At 46.5% G+C, this 17030-nt stretch overlaps 1 protein-coding gene across 1 annotated transcript in view; it reads left to right on the top strand.

The window, feature by feature from the left end:
• Positions 1-17030, top strand: part of AATF (apoptosis antagonizing transcription factor) — a 62550-nt gene that overhangs the window by 14024 nt on the left and 31496 nt on the right. Inside the window, exons 5-8 of the mRNA XM_083714555.1 lie at positions 11365-11479; positions 12767-12974; positions 14050-14214; positions 14949-15032. Of these exons, the coding sequence (XP_083570681.1) occupies positions 11365-11479; positions 12767-12974; positions 14050-14214; positions 14949-15032 (572 nt within the window). The remainder of the gene's footprint in view (positions 1-11364; positions 11480-12766; positions 12975-14049; positions 14215-14948; positions 15033-17030) is intronic.

The following is a 17030-nucleotide window of genomic DNA, read 5'->3' as shown; positions in this document are numbered from 1 at the left end:
TAGGGAAGGAGTAACAGGGTGAGGTGTGTGCATAAAGATTTGATAGGACACAACGTTTCACTTACCTGGAGCTTTCATAAAGCCGGCCCTACCGTTGCGCAGAATGGGGCAGGTGCCTTGGGCAGCAGTTTTGTGGGAGGTGGCAGCAAGGAGATGAAGGGCAGAGCTGTGTGTGTGTGTGTGTGTGCGCGCCAGGTGACCTGCCCTCTACATTCTTTAAGCTAGCCCGCTGTTCTTGAGTGCATTGAAGAATACCACCCCATTGTCAGTATTCAATTGCAATGCAGCTGCCAATCTGATTGTCTGTTCTTATACGAAATGGGGCTATAGTGGTGGTGGTGGGAGGAATCTTTATCCTTCGTTCCAGCCCTCTCCATCTCACCTCGGCCAAAGAGCAGATCAGAGCAACATCAATGGCTTGTGGCAACCGTTGCTTTGAAAGTTCTGCCCTCGTTTCCTGCAGCCTTTAGCCCAGGGAGGGTGTACTTTTAAAAATGGAGGGGCTTCAGCTCATCCTGAATGGTCTCCTTTTGTGGGGAGGAAGGAAGTTTGGGTGCAACTCAGCTTGAAGGAAAGGGTGTACATGCGGTTAAAACAGATACGGAGCGTGGGACCACCAGCTTCCCAGATTGTCCCTGTGCCTGTGACCTCTTTGCTAACAACTCCCTTGCTTTTGGACACCTGGTACCATTTTGAATCAAGATGGCAGACTCTGACATGACTTCACTGAGGTTTTGGTGTTACAGGCCTAAATTAACGCTATCCATTTAAAAATCACTTTTTGTTTGTTTTCTACAAATTCCCAGGCAGTGCTGGGCAAGTCCTGCTAGTTAAATATAATCTGCTATTTTGGAGAATTCTTTTCCATTCCCTATGCATTTGGGCAACTCTTAAGATATCACAGCCAAACTTTGCATGGTGGTTCCTGAGGTCAAGGAGCAGATTTTCCTCTATGTTTGGGTATAGTCGGATGCCATTTTTTAAAAATCAAGATGGCGAACCGAACCTTTTGAAAACTGCACCAATTTTAACCCCTGGTTTCAAATGGCACAGATTATTCTTTGGTTTCTTAGAATTCTCAAGTAATGTCAGGTTCGAGGCTGTAGTGCTAAAGGAATATCATATATAGATATATATAAATAGCAAATATAATTTTATACCAACTTATCTAATCAGTTGGAGCTAGAAAAGATGAAGCTTGCCATTGCTGGGGTGCAAAGGAATTTAAACAGCCGGGACTGGTGGCAAAAAACACCCAACTGTCCTAACTTTTCCAGCAATTAGTAATGGTATTAATCCAATAAATAAAAAAAAGACAAAACTTAACTATTTATGTTCCTGCCAGTGTTAGAATTCTCCTGTGCATTTTGTGACTGTCACAGGTTAAACTGTGACCATATGGAGATCTCAGGATACCAGATTGGCGACCCGACATCTCCATCTGGTTGGCCACTCCAGCTTTCTTAAGCAAGTAAGCTTATTGATTGCATTTATATCTCACCTTTTTCTCCAAGGTTTACATGCTTCACCCCCCTCCTCAGTTAATCCCTACCATGACCCTGTGAGGTAGGCTAAGAGAAGGTGACTGGCTCAAGGTCACCCACTGAGCTTCATGGCTGAGTGGGGATGTGAACTCTGATCTCCTAGGTCCTAGTCCAGGCACCGGCAAACTCTGCCCTCCAGATGATTTGGGACTACAACACCTATCACCCCTAGCTAACAGGACCAGGTGTCAGGGATGATGGGAATTGTAGTCCCAAAACATCTGGAGGGCCGAGTTTGGGGATGCCTGTCCTAGTCCCAATGCTCTAGCCAACTACATCACACAAAGGCTTCCCAGAGTACTTCTGCTATGGGGCAGCTGTATAAATAGGTAAATACGGGGAAAGCCAAATGTCACTTAGAGAAGGATCTGAAATATTTCTCTTGAAGCTTGAATTTATTGTATTTTATTTTAATGTGTTTTAATGTGTTGTAAACCACTTTGAGATATATATATATATATATATATATATATATATATATATATATATGTATGTACAGAGAGAGAGAGAGAGAGAAGTATAGAAACGAAAAGAAAAATAGTGGGCATTTTTAATAAGGAATTATAACTTATCTTAAATACCATTGTAAACAGTTAAAATCATTAGTGGGATTGGAATATCACTTGTTTAATGGTGAATTTTGGACACAATGGAGAGGTAAAATATTTGGATTATTATACAAGATGCAGGAGGAAATAATTAACAGTAGGACCCACAAAGGGGAAGAGGGAAGTCCAGGAGATTCCTTGGAATCTTGTTTTTATGTTGGACATGGGACTGTGAAATTTTAATCTAAAAAACCAAGCAAATGAATTTATTATGAAAAAGTATTTTTTTATAATATAATGAGGTATAGAAATGAAATGAAAAAGAGTAGGGAAAAAATTAATTTCACTGCCAAAAAAATAAGCTGCTTAGACAATCCGTTGCAGCAACCCTAACCTATGTTTAAGGTGGCATTTAGTAATTAGCTCGTATCACCAGAGTTTCTAACACAGGTTTCTGCTACCAGACGTCAATACGACTTTTACTGTGGGGAATCGGTTGTAAGCTACTTTTGAGAGCTGCTTGGAGCAATAAAGTGAGATCTAAAAACAAAACAAATGGATGGGTGGTAGAGCACGCAGTGTTGTTGGCAGATAGATAGCCTTTGTCGCTGGTAGGGCAGGGGGCAGAGCCTATGATGGGACCTGATTGGTTTTAATTAAAGCTAGTGAGGATGGGGGCTTGTGGAGGGCGGCAGACTGAGCTTAGTGCCCATTCGCCCTAGTCTCCAATCTCCACCGAGAGTATGTGATCTGCGTGTAGAGAAATGGGAACTGCAACTCCCATTAGCGCCAGCAGACATGGTCCTTGACCGGGAATGGTGGGAGTTATAGTTCATCGACATCTGGGCTCACTCCCCGACCTGTCCAGTTGTAGGGATTTCTAGTTTCTGCCGATCTGAGTAGACACTACTGTACTTGATGGTCAAATAATCTGGCATGGTATAAAGCATCTTCCTATGGTCCTGCCGCTTTCAAGCCATAATTTTGCACTTTTTCTTTTTTTAATTAACCCTGGCACCTTGCAGGATCTGACTGCTAATTACCAACTCCCTCCCTCCCTCCCCTCTGTTTACAGTTCAAGCTATTTTATTTATAGCTAATCTTCAGCAGGCACTGTTTCAATCACTGCTAGAGCTGGAAGCCTGTACTTCATGCTGTTGGGGAAACAGCTGGGAATCCTAGTTATTTAAACAATATATAAATCATTTAATCTTGTTACAAGTAGGGTTTGTTTTTTCTGGGGGAGGGGGAGAGAAATCTGGCACTCTTCAGCCACACTACTTTTGTGGGATGGGAGCATGAGCATGTTGGGAATTGGAACAGCAAGACATTGGAGGGTGGGGCCTCCTTTTTAATAAACATAAAATGGACTTCTTGAGGAATCTGTCAATTTTTTTAATAGGCGCTTGCAGAAAATTGGTAATTGGGAATAGCCTCTTAGCTTTCATTTTAAAAAGTTTTGTTTATTATTATTTACAGTGGTACCTCGGTTCTCGTAACGTAATATGTTCCGGAACACCGTCCGAATTCTGAAACGTTTGAAAACCGAGGCACAAAGGGCTGGCTGCAAATGCAGTTGAGAAAATTGAAAAAAACGCGCAGCGGAAGCCGTTCGACTTCCGAGGCGCGTTCAAAAATGGAAGCATTTACTTCCAGGTTTTTGGCATTCGGGTTCTGAAACATTTGTCAACGGAGACATTTTGAGAACCGAGGTACCACTGTAAATAATAATAAACAAAACACCCTAAGGTTGCAGGGTGAGTTGCAACATTAAAACACAGTATTAATAACAGCTTAAAACAACTTAAAATCACCAAAATAAAATGGGTCTTATAATAATAATATAATAATAATTTATTATTTATACCCTGCCCATCTGGCTGGGCTTCCCAGCCCTTCGAGTGTCGGAAGCCAGGATAAAGAGATGTGTCTTCAGCATTCAAAAAAGCTATACTATGAAGCTACCAGATGCATCTCTGTGGGGAGGGAGATTAGGGGTGCCACAGCAATGCCTTCTCCTGCCCTCCCCAAGCATCTGAGGGTGGAGGAACCACCAAGAGGTTACCTTCTGCTCCTCTCACACCTGAGAAGGTCTGTAGCGAAGGAAGCCGTCTTTCAGATATTATGCATGCCCTGGGAGGGTTTTTGCTCTGAAGAAATATTTTTAATGAAATCTCGGGACTAGATTACTGCAGTGCGCTGTGTGTGGGGCTGCCCTTGGGCCTGGTTCACAAGCTAGAGCTAGCTTAGCGCTTGAGCACTGAGGGGCAGGTGACGCCTCTACTGAAACATCTGCTAAACTACCTGCCCTTGTACAAGTACTTATATTAATATACAAAGCCCTGAACAACTCAGGCCTTAAGGACTGCCCGACTGCTTCTGTCCCATGAGATCATTCAAAGTAACAATTGCTGAATTAACTGATGGCAGCAGCCACTAATATTTCTCTAAATCAGGCCTCTCTTCCTTCAAACAGCTGCTGAAAAAGGTTACGTCTTAGCTGCCTACCTCAAACTATATAAAGAGATGGAGCCAGGCGCAGCTTAGTAGGGAGGGAGTTCCACGTGCGAGAGCAGCTGCTGTTGAAAAGACCCTTCCCCAAGCCATGTGCTTCATCCGACATACGAACCACAACGAGGGTCTTACCTGTTGACCTTAAAACACAGGAAGGTTGATAGGAAAGAAGGCGTTCCTGCAAATATTTAGGCCCCATGCCTTTTAAAGCTTTAAAACAGGCACCCCCAAACTTGGCCCTCCAGATGTTTCGGGACTACAACTCCCACCATCCCTGACCACCGGTCCTGTTAGCTAGGGATGATGGGAGTTGTAGTCCCAAAACATCTGGAGGGCCGAGTTTGGGGGTGCCTGCTTTAAAACATGAACGCAAGCACCTTGAATCGAACCTGGAAAACACAGGAAGTTGTCTTACAGTGAGTCAGACCAATGACCCATCTAACTTAGCATTGCATACACTGACTGGCAGCAGCTCTCCGGGGTTTTGGGCAGGAGTCTCTCTGCCGGCCCTGCCTGGAGATTGAAGCTGGGTCTTGCATGCAGAGCAGGTGCTTCAGCCACAGCCTTAGCCTGATAACCCGCACCCCAAAAAATGTTTGCGGGATTTTTTTCTGGGTCGTCAGGGAGCGGGGGCAAAGGTTGAGAGCACGCTAATTTCTCACAAAAAGTTAGAATAATCATGCCTGCTACACTTTGCCTCTTTAATCGCTATAGGTTCTATAAATATACTAGAAACTTAAATCTTGTTTTTAAATGGAATATGGGGATTATGGTTCATCCAGAGGGGGAGGGAAGGAGGAACACCACACACACATGTCCGTCTCCGTCCCCCCCGCTTCCTCTGTGAACGGCCATGCTTCAAATGCCAACCTTTCTGCGCTAAATCTGGCGGATAATGGCGGCTGGGAGGACAGCGCTGACTCTCCTACAGGCCACTGCCCAACTTTAGGGGATGGTGACGCAACGGAGCAGTGGCGTAACTTCTTTGTTGCCAAAGTTAGAGGCCTTAAAATGTTAAAGCTTATTGTTATTCTGAGTTGATAATCTCTCCCTTGCTTTAATAATTTTTCCTCATGCCTGGATAGCCCGCGAGTTGCACGATAATCACTCACACAGCTTTGTAATCAATGCCCAAAGTAATAGGATTCCGCTGGCCAACGGCAATTAATAAATTTGTGTCTCTCTCTCCCCCCCCCCTTTTTTTTAAAACACTAGCAAGTCGGGCCTGAAATACGACTGACTGGCTTTTGCTCATTTGCATATTTATTGCAGTGGAAAAATTCTTGCGGAATGATTGATGTTGAGCCTGCCTCTTGAATTCCAACCAGTGCATTATTATGAAATGAAAAATGCCAGCCATACAGTTGATTAAAGTTGAAGACAGTGGAATCAGTGTTTTTTAAGATTGTGGGAGAATTAAAGGCATATTTTAATAGATGTTGACAAGAAGTGAACTAACAAAAGCAAAGCAAAGGATTTGCTTGAAAAGATTTAATCAAACGTGTTTCTTGGGGGATTAATTGCTGGGGATGACTAGCCTAGCGCCTGGGGTAGGCTGGGGAGGGGGGGCAGGCGGGGAGACGGTGCGGGAACCGGGGGGGGGCGGTCCTAGCTTATGGGTTTGAATGAGAAGTATTGTTCTTGGGCCAATGTATCGAGCGTTGCGTTTGACCTATGGTTTAACTCCGGTCTCAGAGCTGTCTGTGAAAAGGAACGAGAGCAGTCCCTCTTAATCCTAAATGTCCAAACTGGACAGGGAAAAGTGACGTACACCCTTGGTTTCGCCGTAATAACTTGTCTTGAGTTGGGGCGGGGGGTTTCAGGAGGAGAGAATATATATATTCATGTTGGTCTGTATATTTGTAATAATTCTGTGCCTGCAATATTTTGCAGCTGTGTGCGTGTACACCAAGCAGCTGAGCACATAAGCGTGGATGGGGGAAGGCGTTGGTGCCCTCTAGACTACAACTCCCATCATCCCCGGCCATGCTGGCTGGGGCTGATGGGAGCCTGGAGTCGAACGACATCCAGGCCCTTCCCTTTGCTAAGGTGTTGAATTATCACCAACCCAGCAGCGGCTGAAGGAAACTTCTGGCCATTGGTCCATCTAGCTCTGTGTTCTCTGCACTGACTGGCAGCAGCTCTGCAGGGTTTCAGACACACTCAGCCCCACCTGGAGATGGCAGGGATTGAACCTGGGACCTTTTGAGTGCAAAACAGGTCATGCTCTGCCATCTTCGCCAAAAAATAGATTGAAGTCCTCATGGCTCTGAATGAAGAAGGGTTGAATTAAATAGGCACGTAGGAAGCTGCCTTATATTGAGTTAGGCCATTGGTCCATCCAGGCCAGCATTCCGATTGGCCGTGGCTCTCGAGGATTTCAGACCGTTGACATACCCAGCCCTGCTTGGAGATGCCAGGGGTTAAGAACATAATAGCCTGCTTTGTCAGGCTAAAGGCCCATCTTGTCCAGCATTTAACTTTAGCAAAATCCCTGTTGTCAGGGTGGGTTAGGGTTGCATGCGGAGGATTGCATCTTGAGGGCTGCCGCGTGTTTGAATGCATGCAGTATATTTTGTATATCAGGCATAGGCAAACACTGGCCCTCCAGATGTTTTGGGACTACAATTCCCATCATCTCTGTCCACTGGTTCTGATAGTTATGGGTGCATTGCTTAGGAATTAAGGGAAGTTTTGAGATCTGTGGTTCAAATCATCACTGTTTGGAATGCTTGCGTCAGCCATCTTTGTTCAGAATGGCTTCTAGCTATATCTAAAAATAGATAAAAGCCTGCTATTTGATCTCAGGAACCATCATGCGCAATCTGGTTATAATATTTTAAGAGTATCCAAATTCATAGCACACAAACAACTTTCCAAAATATATAGCAGTTAACAGTAAAATTATTAATTATAGGTCAGAAGGTTAAAAACAAGTTGGCCTCACCCTCTATGAAATATAGGCATCAGTTAAACAATATGCGTTATAAAACTACAGATTAAAAATTATAGTTATATTCAGCTATGTCTTTCTCAGGGTTGACCCGCTGAAATGAACCAAGGTAAGTCATGTCAATTTAACTTCATTGGGTCTACTCTGAGTAGGACTCTTGTTGACCACTACCTATAGATTGTATCCAATCTTAGTCAAGCTCAGAGTAGACCCACTGAAATTAATGCACGTCTATCATAGGTCCATTAACTCCAATGGGTCAGCACTGAGTAGAACTTAGTTTAATACATCCCTGTGCATCTAGGTATAGTCATGACCATACATTTCAATGGGTCTCTTCTGAGTTGTACAAACATTGGACACAGCCCACAGCAAGTAAGTGACCAAATAGAGACTTCAAAGCTATTTAAATGTGTTATTGTTATTATTCTTAGTAAGCTAAACTGGGGCTAAATGATTTGACCCCCCCCCCTTTTTGTCAGTTGCTTATAGCACGGTCTTGTGCTTGCTTACTGAAGAGTTAAGTCAGAAAGTTTTACATGGGAGCATTTTCCCAGTCACAACGTAAGCCTCACCACTCATTTAAAACACACCCAACACACATTTAAAGCCCACAATTACTCTTCAAAGAATCATGGGAGCCAGGGATACAATTCCCATCACCCTTAATGAACCACAATTGCCAGGATTCCGGGGGCGGGGGGGGGGGGGGGCTAAATATGCTTTAAATGTAGGGTACCTGCTCCAGAGGTAAGCCTTCTTCAATAGGACTTATTCCTAGGTAAGCAGAATTAAAGTTATGGCCTCGTTTACTTCTTTTGTGGGGTGTGTGAAGGGATGCTTGTTTTATTCATTTTCTTACAGGGAAACCCCAACTTGCAGGTTGCACAGGACACACACACACACACACACACTTATTTATTTCAGTTTTGCTTTAAAAAATTTAATTTATCCAAGCAAACAGTTTGTATGGGATGGTGAATTTCTCCTCAACCTGTATTTCTTTTGCACCTCTGTTCCCCCTCTCTCTCTCTTTCTCTCTGAGCCTTTTCAGGCAGTGTCTCTCAGACCCAAATATAATAACCTCTGTTGCCGTCTCTTTTGCATATGTTGAGTGTCAGCTGCAGCGGATGTGACCCCCTTTCCACCCCCCACCCCCGGGCGGCCGCCGCTCCTCTCCTCTCTCCCCGCCGTCATATATCTTGCGGCGCTCCTCGCCATTCAGGAATAAACATGTGTAATGTGCTTGATGGTGAAAATAATTCCCCACCTTATCTTCGCTTTGTTCTCTTGCCTGCCTGCCACTTGTCACACAGGGTGATACGATGGCTCCTTTTGTGCTTCCTCCCTCGCCACCGCGTAAGCCCCCATTTGCTGTAAATGGGTTTGGGGGCCCACCCCCATTTTTTAACAAGATGGCAAGCTGAAGGTGGGGGGTGGCTGGGTGGGTGAGAAAAGAGGAGCTTTCCTCCCTCTCCACAGTCCAAAAATACGGGCTTACAAGCAGCCTTGTGGATTTTAAGCAGGGGTCAGCAAACTTTTTCAGCAGTGGGCCAGTCCACTGTCCCTCAGACCTTGTGGGGGGCCGGACTATATTTTGAAAAAAAATAATGAATTCCTATGCCCCACAAATAATCCAGAGATGCATTTTAAATAAAAGCACACATTCTGCTCATGTAAAAACACCAGGCAGGCCCCACAAATAACCCAGAGATTAAAATAAAAGGACACATCCTACTCATGTAAAAACAGGCTGATTCCCGGACCATCCGCGGGCCGGATTTAGAAGGTGATTGGGCCAGATCTGGCCCCCGGGCCTTAGTTGGCCTACCCATTAAGAAAAACCAAACAGCCAGCCTATTTCCACCCCTGCACACAAATATTTATGTAATGTTAGGGGATATGTGTCCCTACTTGACCCTTAAGGCAGGCACGGGGAGCCCTTTTCCCCCCAAGGTGTGCATTCCGTCATGGCAATGTTCTGAGGGCCACAGCAGTCATCAAGACTCTGTGATTGGCAGGTGTGACCTTGTTGGTGTCAACCACCACTGTGTATTGCATGGTTGGCGCTGACCCGCAGCAGGGCCTTCTTGGTGGTGGTTCCACCTGCTTGTAGAATGCCCTCCCTCGCGACACGCATCTCTCTCTCTCTCATTATTGACTTTTCAGTGGAATTCAAAAGGCATTCTGGTTCACCCAGCCTTAGGATGGCTGAGAGATCCATGTTTCTGGCAACCCTGAAATCATCAGTTACGAGACTTCGTTCATCCATTTAAGCAGCTTTTATAGGGTTTCTAGTGATCTAGTTTTAGTTATGCTTTTGCTGCCCTGGACACCTTTGGAAAGAAGACCAATGGGATATAAAATAATGTTAATGGCCAGACACACAAGAGTCTCCATCTAGCCAAGCAAGAGGTAGTTTATCTCGGTTCAAGGGTGCTTTTCCCAGCCAGGTAAAATCACCAGAGGAGGGTTTGAAGCCAGGCCAGTGAGGGATGCGACCTTAGCAGGATCCCCAGGGCCGAATTGAGGAGACTTCAGGGCCACATTGGTTCCATCCTCCAAAGCCTGAGGTTCCTCAACCCTGAATTAAGGCTGGTTAAGAGGAGCTGTACCTTAGTGGCCAATTGCCCCCTTTACATGCAGAGGGCTCCAAGCTAAGTCCCCGGCGTCTCTGGCTTACACCTGCCTTTCCCTGAAGCCCTGGAGAGTTGCTGCTGGTCAGAATAGGCAGTATTGGACTAGATCAGTGTTTCCCAAGGTTGGGTGTCCAGCTGTTGTTGGACTACAGTTCCCATCATCTCTGACCACTGGTCCTGCTAGCTAGGTATGATGGGAGTTGTAGTCGAAAAAAACAGCTGGAGACCCAAGATTGGGAAACCCTGGACTAGATGGGCAGGTAGTCTGAGCTGGTTTAAGGCAGCTTCCTACATTCCCACTCCCTCCCCCTAAGAGCAGTGGTGGAGAACCGGTGGCCCTCACAGGTGTAGTCAAACTCCAGTTCCCATCATCCTCCAGTGACCAGGAGTGATGGGAGTTGTAGTTCAGCAGAAGGTGAAGGTCCTTCAGTTCCACACCCCTTTCCTAGGACTCTTTCTCACCTTCCCTTTGTTGGGAGTTCAACAGAAGGGATCATTTAGTTTGCAACTTAAGAGTTAATTCTGTTCTCCCAAGGTGGGTGGGAGGGGCAGAGGTGTTGCTTAGCAACTAGCCAGAGTGACATGATCTTTGCGGAGGTAACACATGCTCTGCTTGGGTGTCTAGTTGAGGCAGGTTTAGTTGCACCTAATTCTTCTCTCAAAAAGGCAGGCCCCTGAAAGGCAAAATCTCTCTGTTTATTTCTTCTTGAACGGTGCACTGTTCTTGTTTGGTTTTGCTCTGAGAAGCATTAACCGGGATTTCTTTCCTCTCTGGGCTCCCTCTGCGTTATTCAAGCGACTTTGCTAGCACCCTTTGCACGTCTTAATTCTTCACCACTTTCACCGTTCTGGATTCTGCAGAAAACTCTTTGCAGCCAGAGTGCAAAGATGTGCAAATTTATTCCCATTGTTTGTTCATTCGTTTTCTTCCCGGACGACGAACTTAAAAGTGCAGTGGCAAATAGCATGGTCTTCTTGCTGCCACTGGAGAAGTCACATGGGGGTGTGTGGACGTGTCAAAACTGCTGCCCCACCTGCTGCCTGCAAGGTCCTCGCTTATTCTCTCTCTCCACCCCCACCCCCCTAAAAAAATCCCCTGTCTTTGAAGCTTTTCTGGTAGTGACTCTTTGGGAAACATTAAATGCCATTTCCATTTTGTTCCACAGATCACAAAGCCCTCAAGGCTTTGCTGAGGACCCTGGTGGATCTCCAGGATGAGCTTTTGCACCAGTACTCGGGCACGAGACATCTGGTAGATGGAGAGCAAGGGAAAGAGGAGAGGTAAATGCAAAAACAATGGCAGTTCTGTCGACCTCAGAGATGAGGCTGGGGAAGCTTTTCCCTCTGGCTGGAAAGGGAAAAGGCCCATAGCTTAGTGGGTAGAGAATCTACTGGTCTCAGGTTCAATCCCCGGCCTCTCCAGTTAGGGCTGGGAAAGACCCCCGTCTTAAACCTTGGGAGTTGCTGCCGGCCAGTGTAGACAGTACTGAGGTAGATGGACCCTGCCTTGTTATAGACCAGCTTTCTTTGTTCCCAAGTTCCATGTCAGTCGGAGGGCAAAAAGTGGGTGAAGCGATTGGTTCTGGAACTGACAGCTGTACAATAAGCTGCGCTCCACCCCTGGAAAAATTAAAGAGGTTTTTATTATGTGTTTTGTGTTCTCATTTTGTATGTTTATGTTGTGAACGGCCTTGTGATCTTCAGATGACCCCGACTGCATGCAAATTTAATAAATTAAATGATAATTAGTTTTTTTGCCCCTATGCGTCTCTGCACCCAGGCATGCAAGAGGCATTATGATCTCAGTTCAAGAGCACATTCCAAATGCTGTAACTTTTCCTCCTTTATGGGAGTAGGTGTTGAAGGAGGGGGGAAAGGAGATTTTCCAAGTAAGCCCCAGGGGGAGAACCCAGCAGTTAGAGACTCACCCAGAACTGTCATAAGGGAAGGTGACGTTTGGGGGGGGGAGCTCTGAGAGCACTTGTGAGTTGGCTGCTCTCATCTGGGGAAGACTTCAGAACAAGGGTGCTGCGTTACTACCGGACCAAGTTCAAAGTGCTAATATGGGTATATATAGAGCCCTTAACAGGTTGGGACCAGTTTCCTTGCAGGATTGCTTTACCCCATATGTGCCCATTCAGCTCCTTGGGTCTGCAGAACTGGCACAGCTATGGGTCCCACATAGTAATCGTTCTACACTGGTGAGAATTCAACTTTTTGCTGTGGCAGCACGAACACTCCTTGCCTGTTGACATTAGGCAAGCGTCTTTGCTGTTTCTGGCGCATGCTTAGAACATTTCTGTTTAGGCAAGCCCATCCAGATATGTAGATGTCATATGTGTTTTATCGCTCTTAAGCCAACGTTGCTTTTCATCACCTTCTGGATATGCTTAAATACTTGTTTTTTAACCCGTTTCTAAACCGATAATTTCAATGTTTTATATTTGTTGTAAGCCACTTAGAGGTCACCCCCCCAAAAAAAAATCCTATAGTGGTATATTGCTAAATAAATAAATGCTTTGAGTTAGGAGTTGCACGTTCTTGATCTTGCTTTATTTATTTTTTTAGCAACGAAGAGATCCCAAGCGGCGATGACGACGATGACCAAGCTGAGAGGGAAGACAAGGAGAGGAAGAGGCCACGCAAGCGGAAGCTGGGAACGGACGATTACCCAGAGTTTGCGGCCAAGCGGTTTGCCGACTTCCGGTCCTATCGGAACAGCACGCTGCAGAAGTGGCATGATAGGACCAAGCTGGCTTCTGGGAAGCTGGGGAAGGCAAGAGTCGCTCCTCTCTTTTGGGGGGCGGGCGCAGGTCATCGGTCACGTGTGGCTTATGGCTTCCTTGCAGTGCTAAGATCCTGTTATCAGGGAAAGCTGCACCTTGTGCAGATCCTCACTTTGAAAACCTAAAAGGGAAAGAAAAAGCTACATAAACAGGAGCGTGCGTGTAAAAATGCATTGTGACCTGCCCTGGGTGCTATAGGTGAAAGGCGGTATACAAATTCAACGCATACTTACATACATACATATATATATACATACATAATAGCACCTGCATCAAGAAATTGAAAATAGTAATAGGAAGAAGAAGAGGAGGAGGAGTTTGGATTTGATATCCTGCTTTATCACTACCCTAAGGAGTCTCAAAGCGGCTAACAATCTCCTTTCCCCTCCTCCCGCACAACAAACACTGTGAGGTGAGTGGGGCTGAGAGACTTCAGAGAAGTGTGACTGGCCCAAGGTCACCCAGCAACTGCATGTGGAGGAGCGGGGAATCGAACCCGGTTCACCAGATTACGAGTCCACTGCTCTTACCCCGCCCATCTGGTCGGGCCTCCCCAACCACTCTGGGCAACTCCCAACAGAATATAAAAAACACAATAAAACATCAAACATTAAAAACTGCCCTAAACAGGGCTCCTTCAGATGTCTTCTAAAAGTCAGATAGTTGTTTATTTCCTTGACATCTGATGGGAGGGTGTTCCACAGGGTGGGCCCTCTGCCTGGTTCCCTGTAATCTCACTTCGTGCAGGGAGGGAACCACCAGAAGACCCTCCTGGAGCTGGACCTCAGTGTCTGGGCTGAACGATGGGGGTGGAGATGCTCCTTCAAATGCCTCTGGGAAAATCCTTGGCTGACAATTTAGGAAGGAGGGTTAACTAATTGGAGAGAACTGAAAATGCTCTCTGGTCCAGCCATCTATTGGAGACGGATAACTGAAATCGCGAGTTAAAGCCTCACTCACATAGGAAATATTTTCCGTCTTATCCACTGGCACAAAAAGATTGGGGCAGGGGAACAGAAGATGGCTTTCCCTGCATTTGTCTGACCTTGGTTAATGTCCCTTCAGGGTTTTGGTGCCTTTGAGCGTTCCATCTTGACCCAGATCGATCACATCTTGATGGACCGAGAGAGGTTGCTCCGGCGGACGAGGACCAAGCGGTCAGCCTACAGAGTGCTGGGGAAGCTACAGCCAGCCCCTGAGTCATTGCCAGCGACTTTGCCAGGACAGGCGGTAAGCTGGAGACTTGGGCGGGTGAGGGGGGGGAGTGAGGAAGGAAACAGATTGGCTGCTGCAGTTTAAGAGCAAGGCACCTTTCTTGTTTTGAGAAGATTGCTGGAAGAAGGCAGGCCGAGAAGGACTTTTGTAACACAGCGGAGTGAAAAGATTGTAAGGTTTGCAAGCGAAGCTAGCAAAAGGTCTTTGACTTGCCATAGGCTATATTCCCTGAGCTCCTTTGGGTTCTTCTTTTGGAGGGGGAATAAATTTAATAAATGAGTAAGCTGCGGTTCGGGGATTTTAAGCACCAAAGTGACAATGGGTATTTCCACAGTTTCTTAGATTTCTGTTGGGGACCCTGTCGTAGCCTGCCACTGGGGAACCCCCACTTGGAAATTGGTGAGGCAATGGCTCCACAGAGTAGGGGAGAGAGAACAGGCTTGGGGGCAGTAGGTCCTGGTCCCCTGAACCAGATATGGGGATCCTGTGGCCCTCCAGATTTTGATGAGAAGGCTCCCATCAGCCCCAGCCAGTGTGATGGGAGTTGTAGTCCAGCAACACCTGGAGGGACTGCAGGTTCCTAAACCCACACCATTAAGCCTCTTTGAGTTTATTTTATAAAGCCAAGTTGGGGTATGTCGTCATGGCTTCTCAGCAGCTCTGTGGTCACACGGCCCACTGAGAAAGCCGCCTCTTGAGCCCAGATTCAAGCCCAGAGAGTCTTCTTGATTTTTCTCTTGCCTTACTAGGAGGCCCTTCCGCCAACAACATCCAACGCACACCTCAAAGACCTGGATGAGGAGATCTTTGACGACGACGACTTCTACCATCAGGTGGGGGCCTTGTGGCAGTGGGCGGAAACTTTTAAGCTGAGCAGAAAAAATTGCAAGCACCTGCCCCTATGTGTCTTTGCCCAGATGTCCTCTGCTTTTCAGGCACATAAATGAACAGCTATCTTGGGCCCACCACCCATTGAGAGATAGCACTGTTTCTTTTTCCATGGGGAGCTCCTTTGTAAAAGGAATTGGGGAGGGGGGGACTTTCGTAGCTGCGCTCCATCATGCGCAGCCTTTGGCGGAGCACATACTCATGGTGGCAAAAGTGGGTGTGCCCAGACACACTGCTCTCCCTTGAGGCAAGCAGGTGGTGTTATCGCTAGAGTAGGGCGGAAAAAGGGACTCAGGTGGCGCTGTGGGTTAAACCACAGAGCCTAGGACATGCCAATCAGAAGGTCAGCGGTTTGAATCCCCGCAACGGGGTGAGCGCCCATTGCTCCTGCCCACCTAGCAGTTCGAAAGCACGTCAAAGTAAACGGTGTTTTTGTGCACTGCTCTGGTTCGCCAGAAGCGGCTGAGTCATGCCAGCCACATGACCCGGAAGCTGTACGCCGGCTCCCTTGGCCAATAAAGTGAGATGAACGCCGCAACCCCAGAGTCGTCCATGACTGGACCTAATGGTCAGGGGTCCCTTTACCTTTAGGGCGAAGAAAGCGGGGCCAGCGAGCAGCGTGGCCTGGGCAAAGTTTCTGTGCTTGAGTGTCCCCACCCCTGCTTTACATGCTATAAATGACACACACACACCGCAGCCCCAGCAATGAAGTTCTCCATTTCACAGCTTGTAGCCATATAGGATAATACCAACAGTCCTTTTTTTCTTTTTCTTTTTTGAAAGGCATCTCCTTAAGGCCTAATAATAATAATAATAATAATAATAATAATAATAGGATGATGATGATAATGAACCAGGCTTTTTCAGGGGTAGCTTTGTTGGATATTGTTCCTGTTGGCTTTACAGATGGACTTAATCTGTTCTTACTCTTGCAAAAATTTTGTGTCTTTTTTTTGGTACACTGCCAGGATGGTTTTCAAATGGTGGGTGGTTTATAAATCCTTTAAATAAATCATGTAGCATATGTGCACGCAGAGAGAGGAAGGAGGACAAGAAAGAGAGAGATGAACATAGTAGGATGGACACAGAGAAGGGCAGGCAGAATTCTCTTTCCGCAATAGGGCTTTTGTGTTATGCAAGTACTACGGGGTATTTAGCGGCCCTCTGGAACAGCGCGGGGGTGGGATAAGAAATTGGGAGTATTTTGCAGGGGTGCTTTGCCCCCTCCTCAGTTAATCGGTGTTAATCTAAATTAAAACGAACAGAGGTCTTGGAAGGGAATGGGAGCACCTGACTTTCAAGCAAATGGAGCTGCCAGGATCTGCTTTGTGTGTGGTTGGCCATTTCCCGAAGTGCGAGGAGAGGGCAGTGGGTGCGGAGAAAGGAGCCATGAATGGTGGGTGTGCAAATGATGAGTGTGCAAATGGTGGGTGACTCTATACAGAAGGAGGGAGGAACTGCCTTTGGGGATGACTTACATATCACAGATTCGTCGCTTAGACTTGCTGCTGTTAGGCTGCACCTGCTTGAGCAGAGAGCAAGAGGGAGAGGCGGGGGGGGGAGAGGAGGACATTTTCCAGGTGCTGCCAACATCTGGCAGCTCAGCAGGGGCTGGTCCTGACTCCTGGCTACCCTACTGTCTCTAAATACGGTCCTTGGGATGCGTGGGGGCTTCAATCACTTCCCTGGATTTGGCAGCGGGCTGCGACAGCTTATCCGTGCCTCGTACATCACGCTCAAGACATCTGCTCAGCTGAGAAATACACCTTCGTTTTTCTTTTCTTCTTCTTCTTCTTCTGCTTCTTTTTGCTACACACACACACACACACACACACACACACACACCCGCCAGCTTCTCTCCCTCCCTTCCAATCCCCGATATGCTTCTTGGGGGAGATGATCTGTTAAAAGATTACCACTTCATTGTGTCCCAAGTAATAGTG

This window comes from Podarcis gaigeae (assembly GCF_964106915.1).
Source record: "Podarcis gaigeae genome assembly, chromosome: 15".
Taxonomy (NCBI): domain Eukaryota; kingdom Metazoa; phylum Chordata; class Lepidosauria; order Squamata; family Lacertidae; genus Podarcis; species Podarcis gaigeae.
Note: the sequence above shows the minus strand (reverse complement) of the source record. Positions and strands in the feature narration are given on the sequence as shown.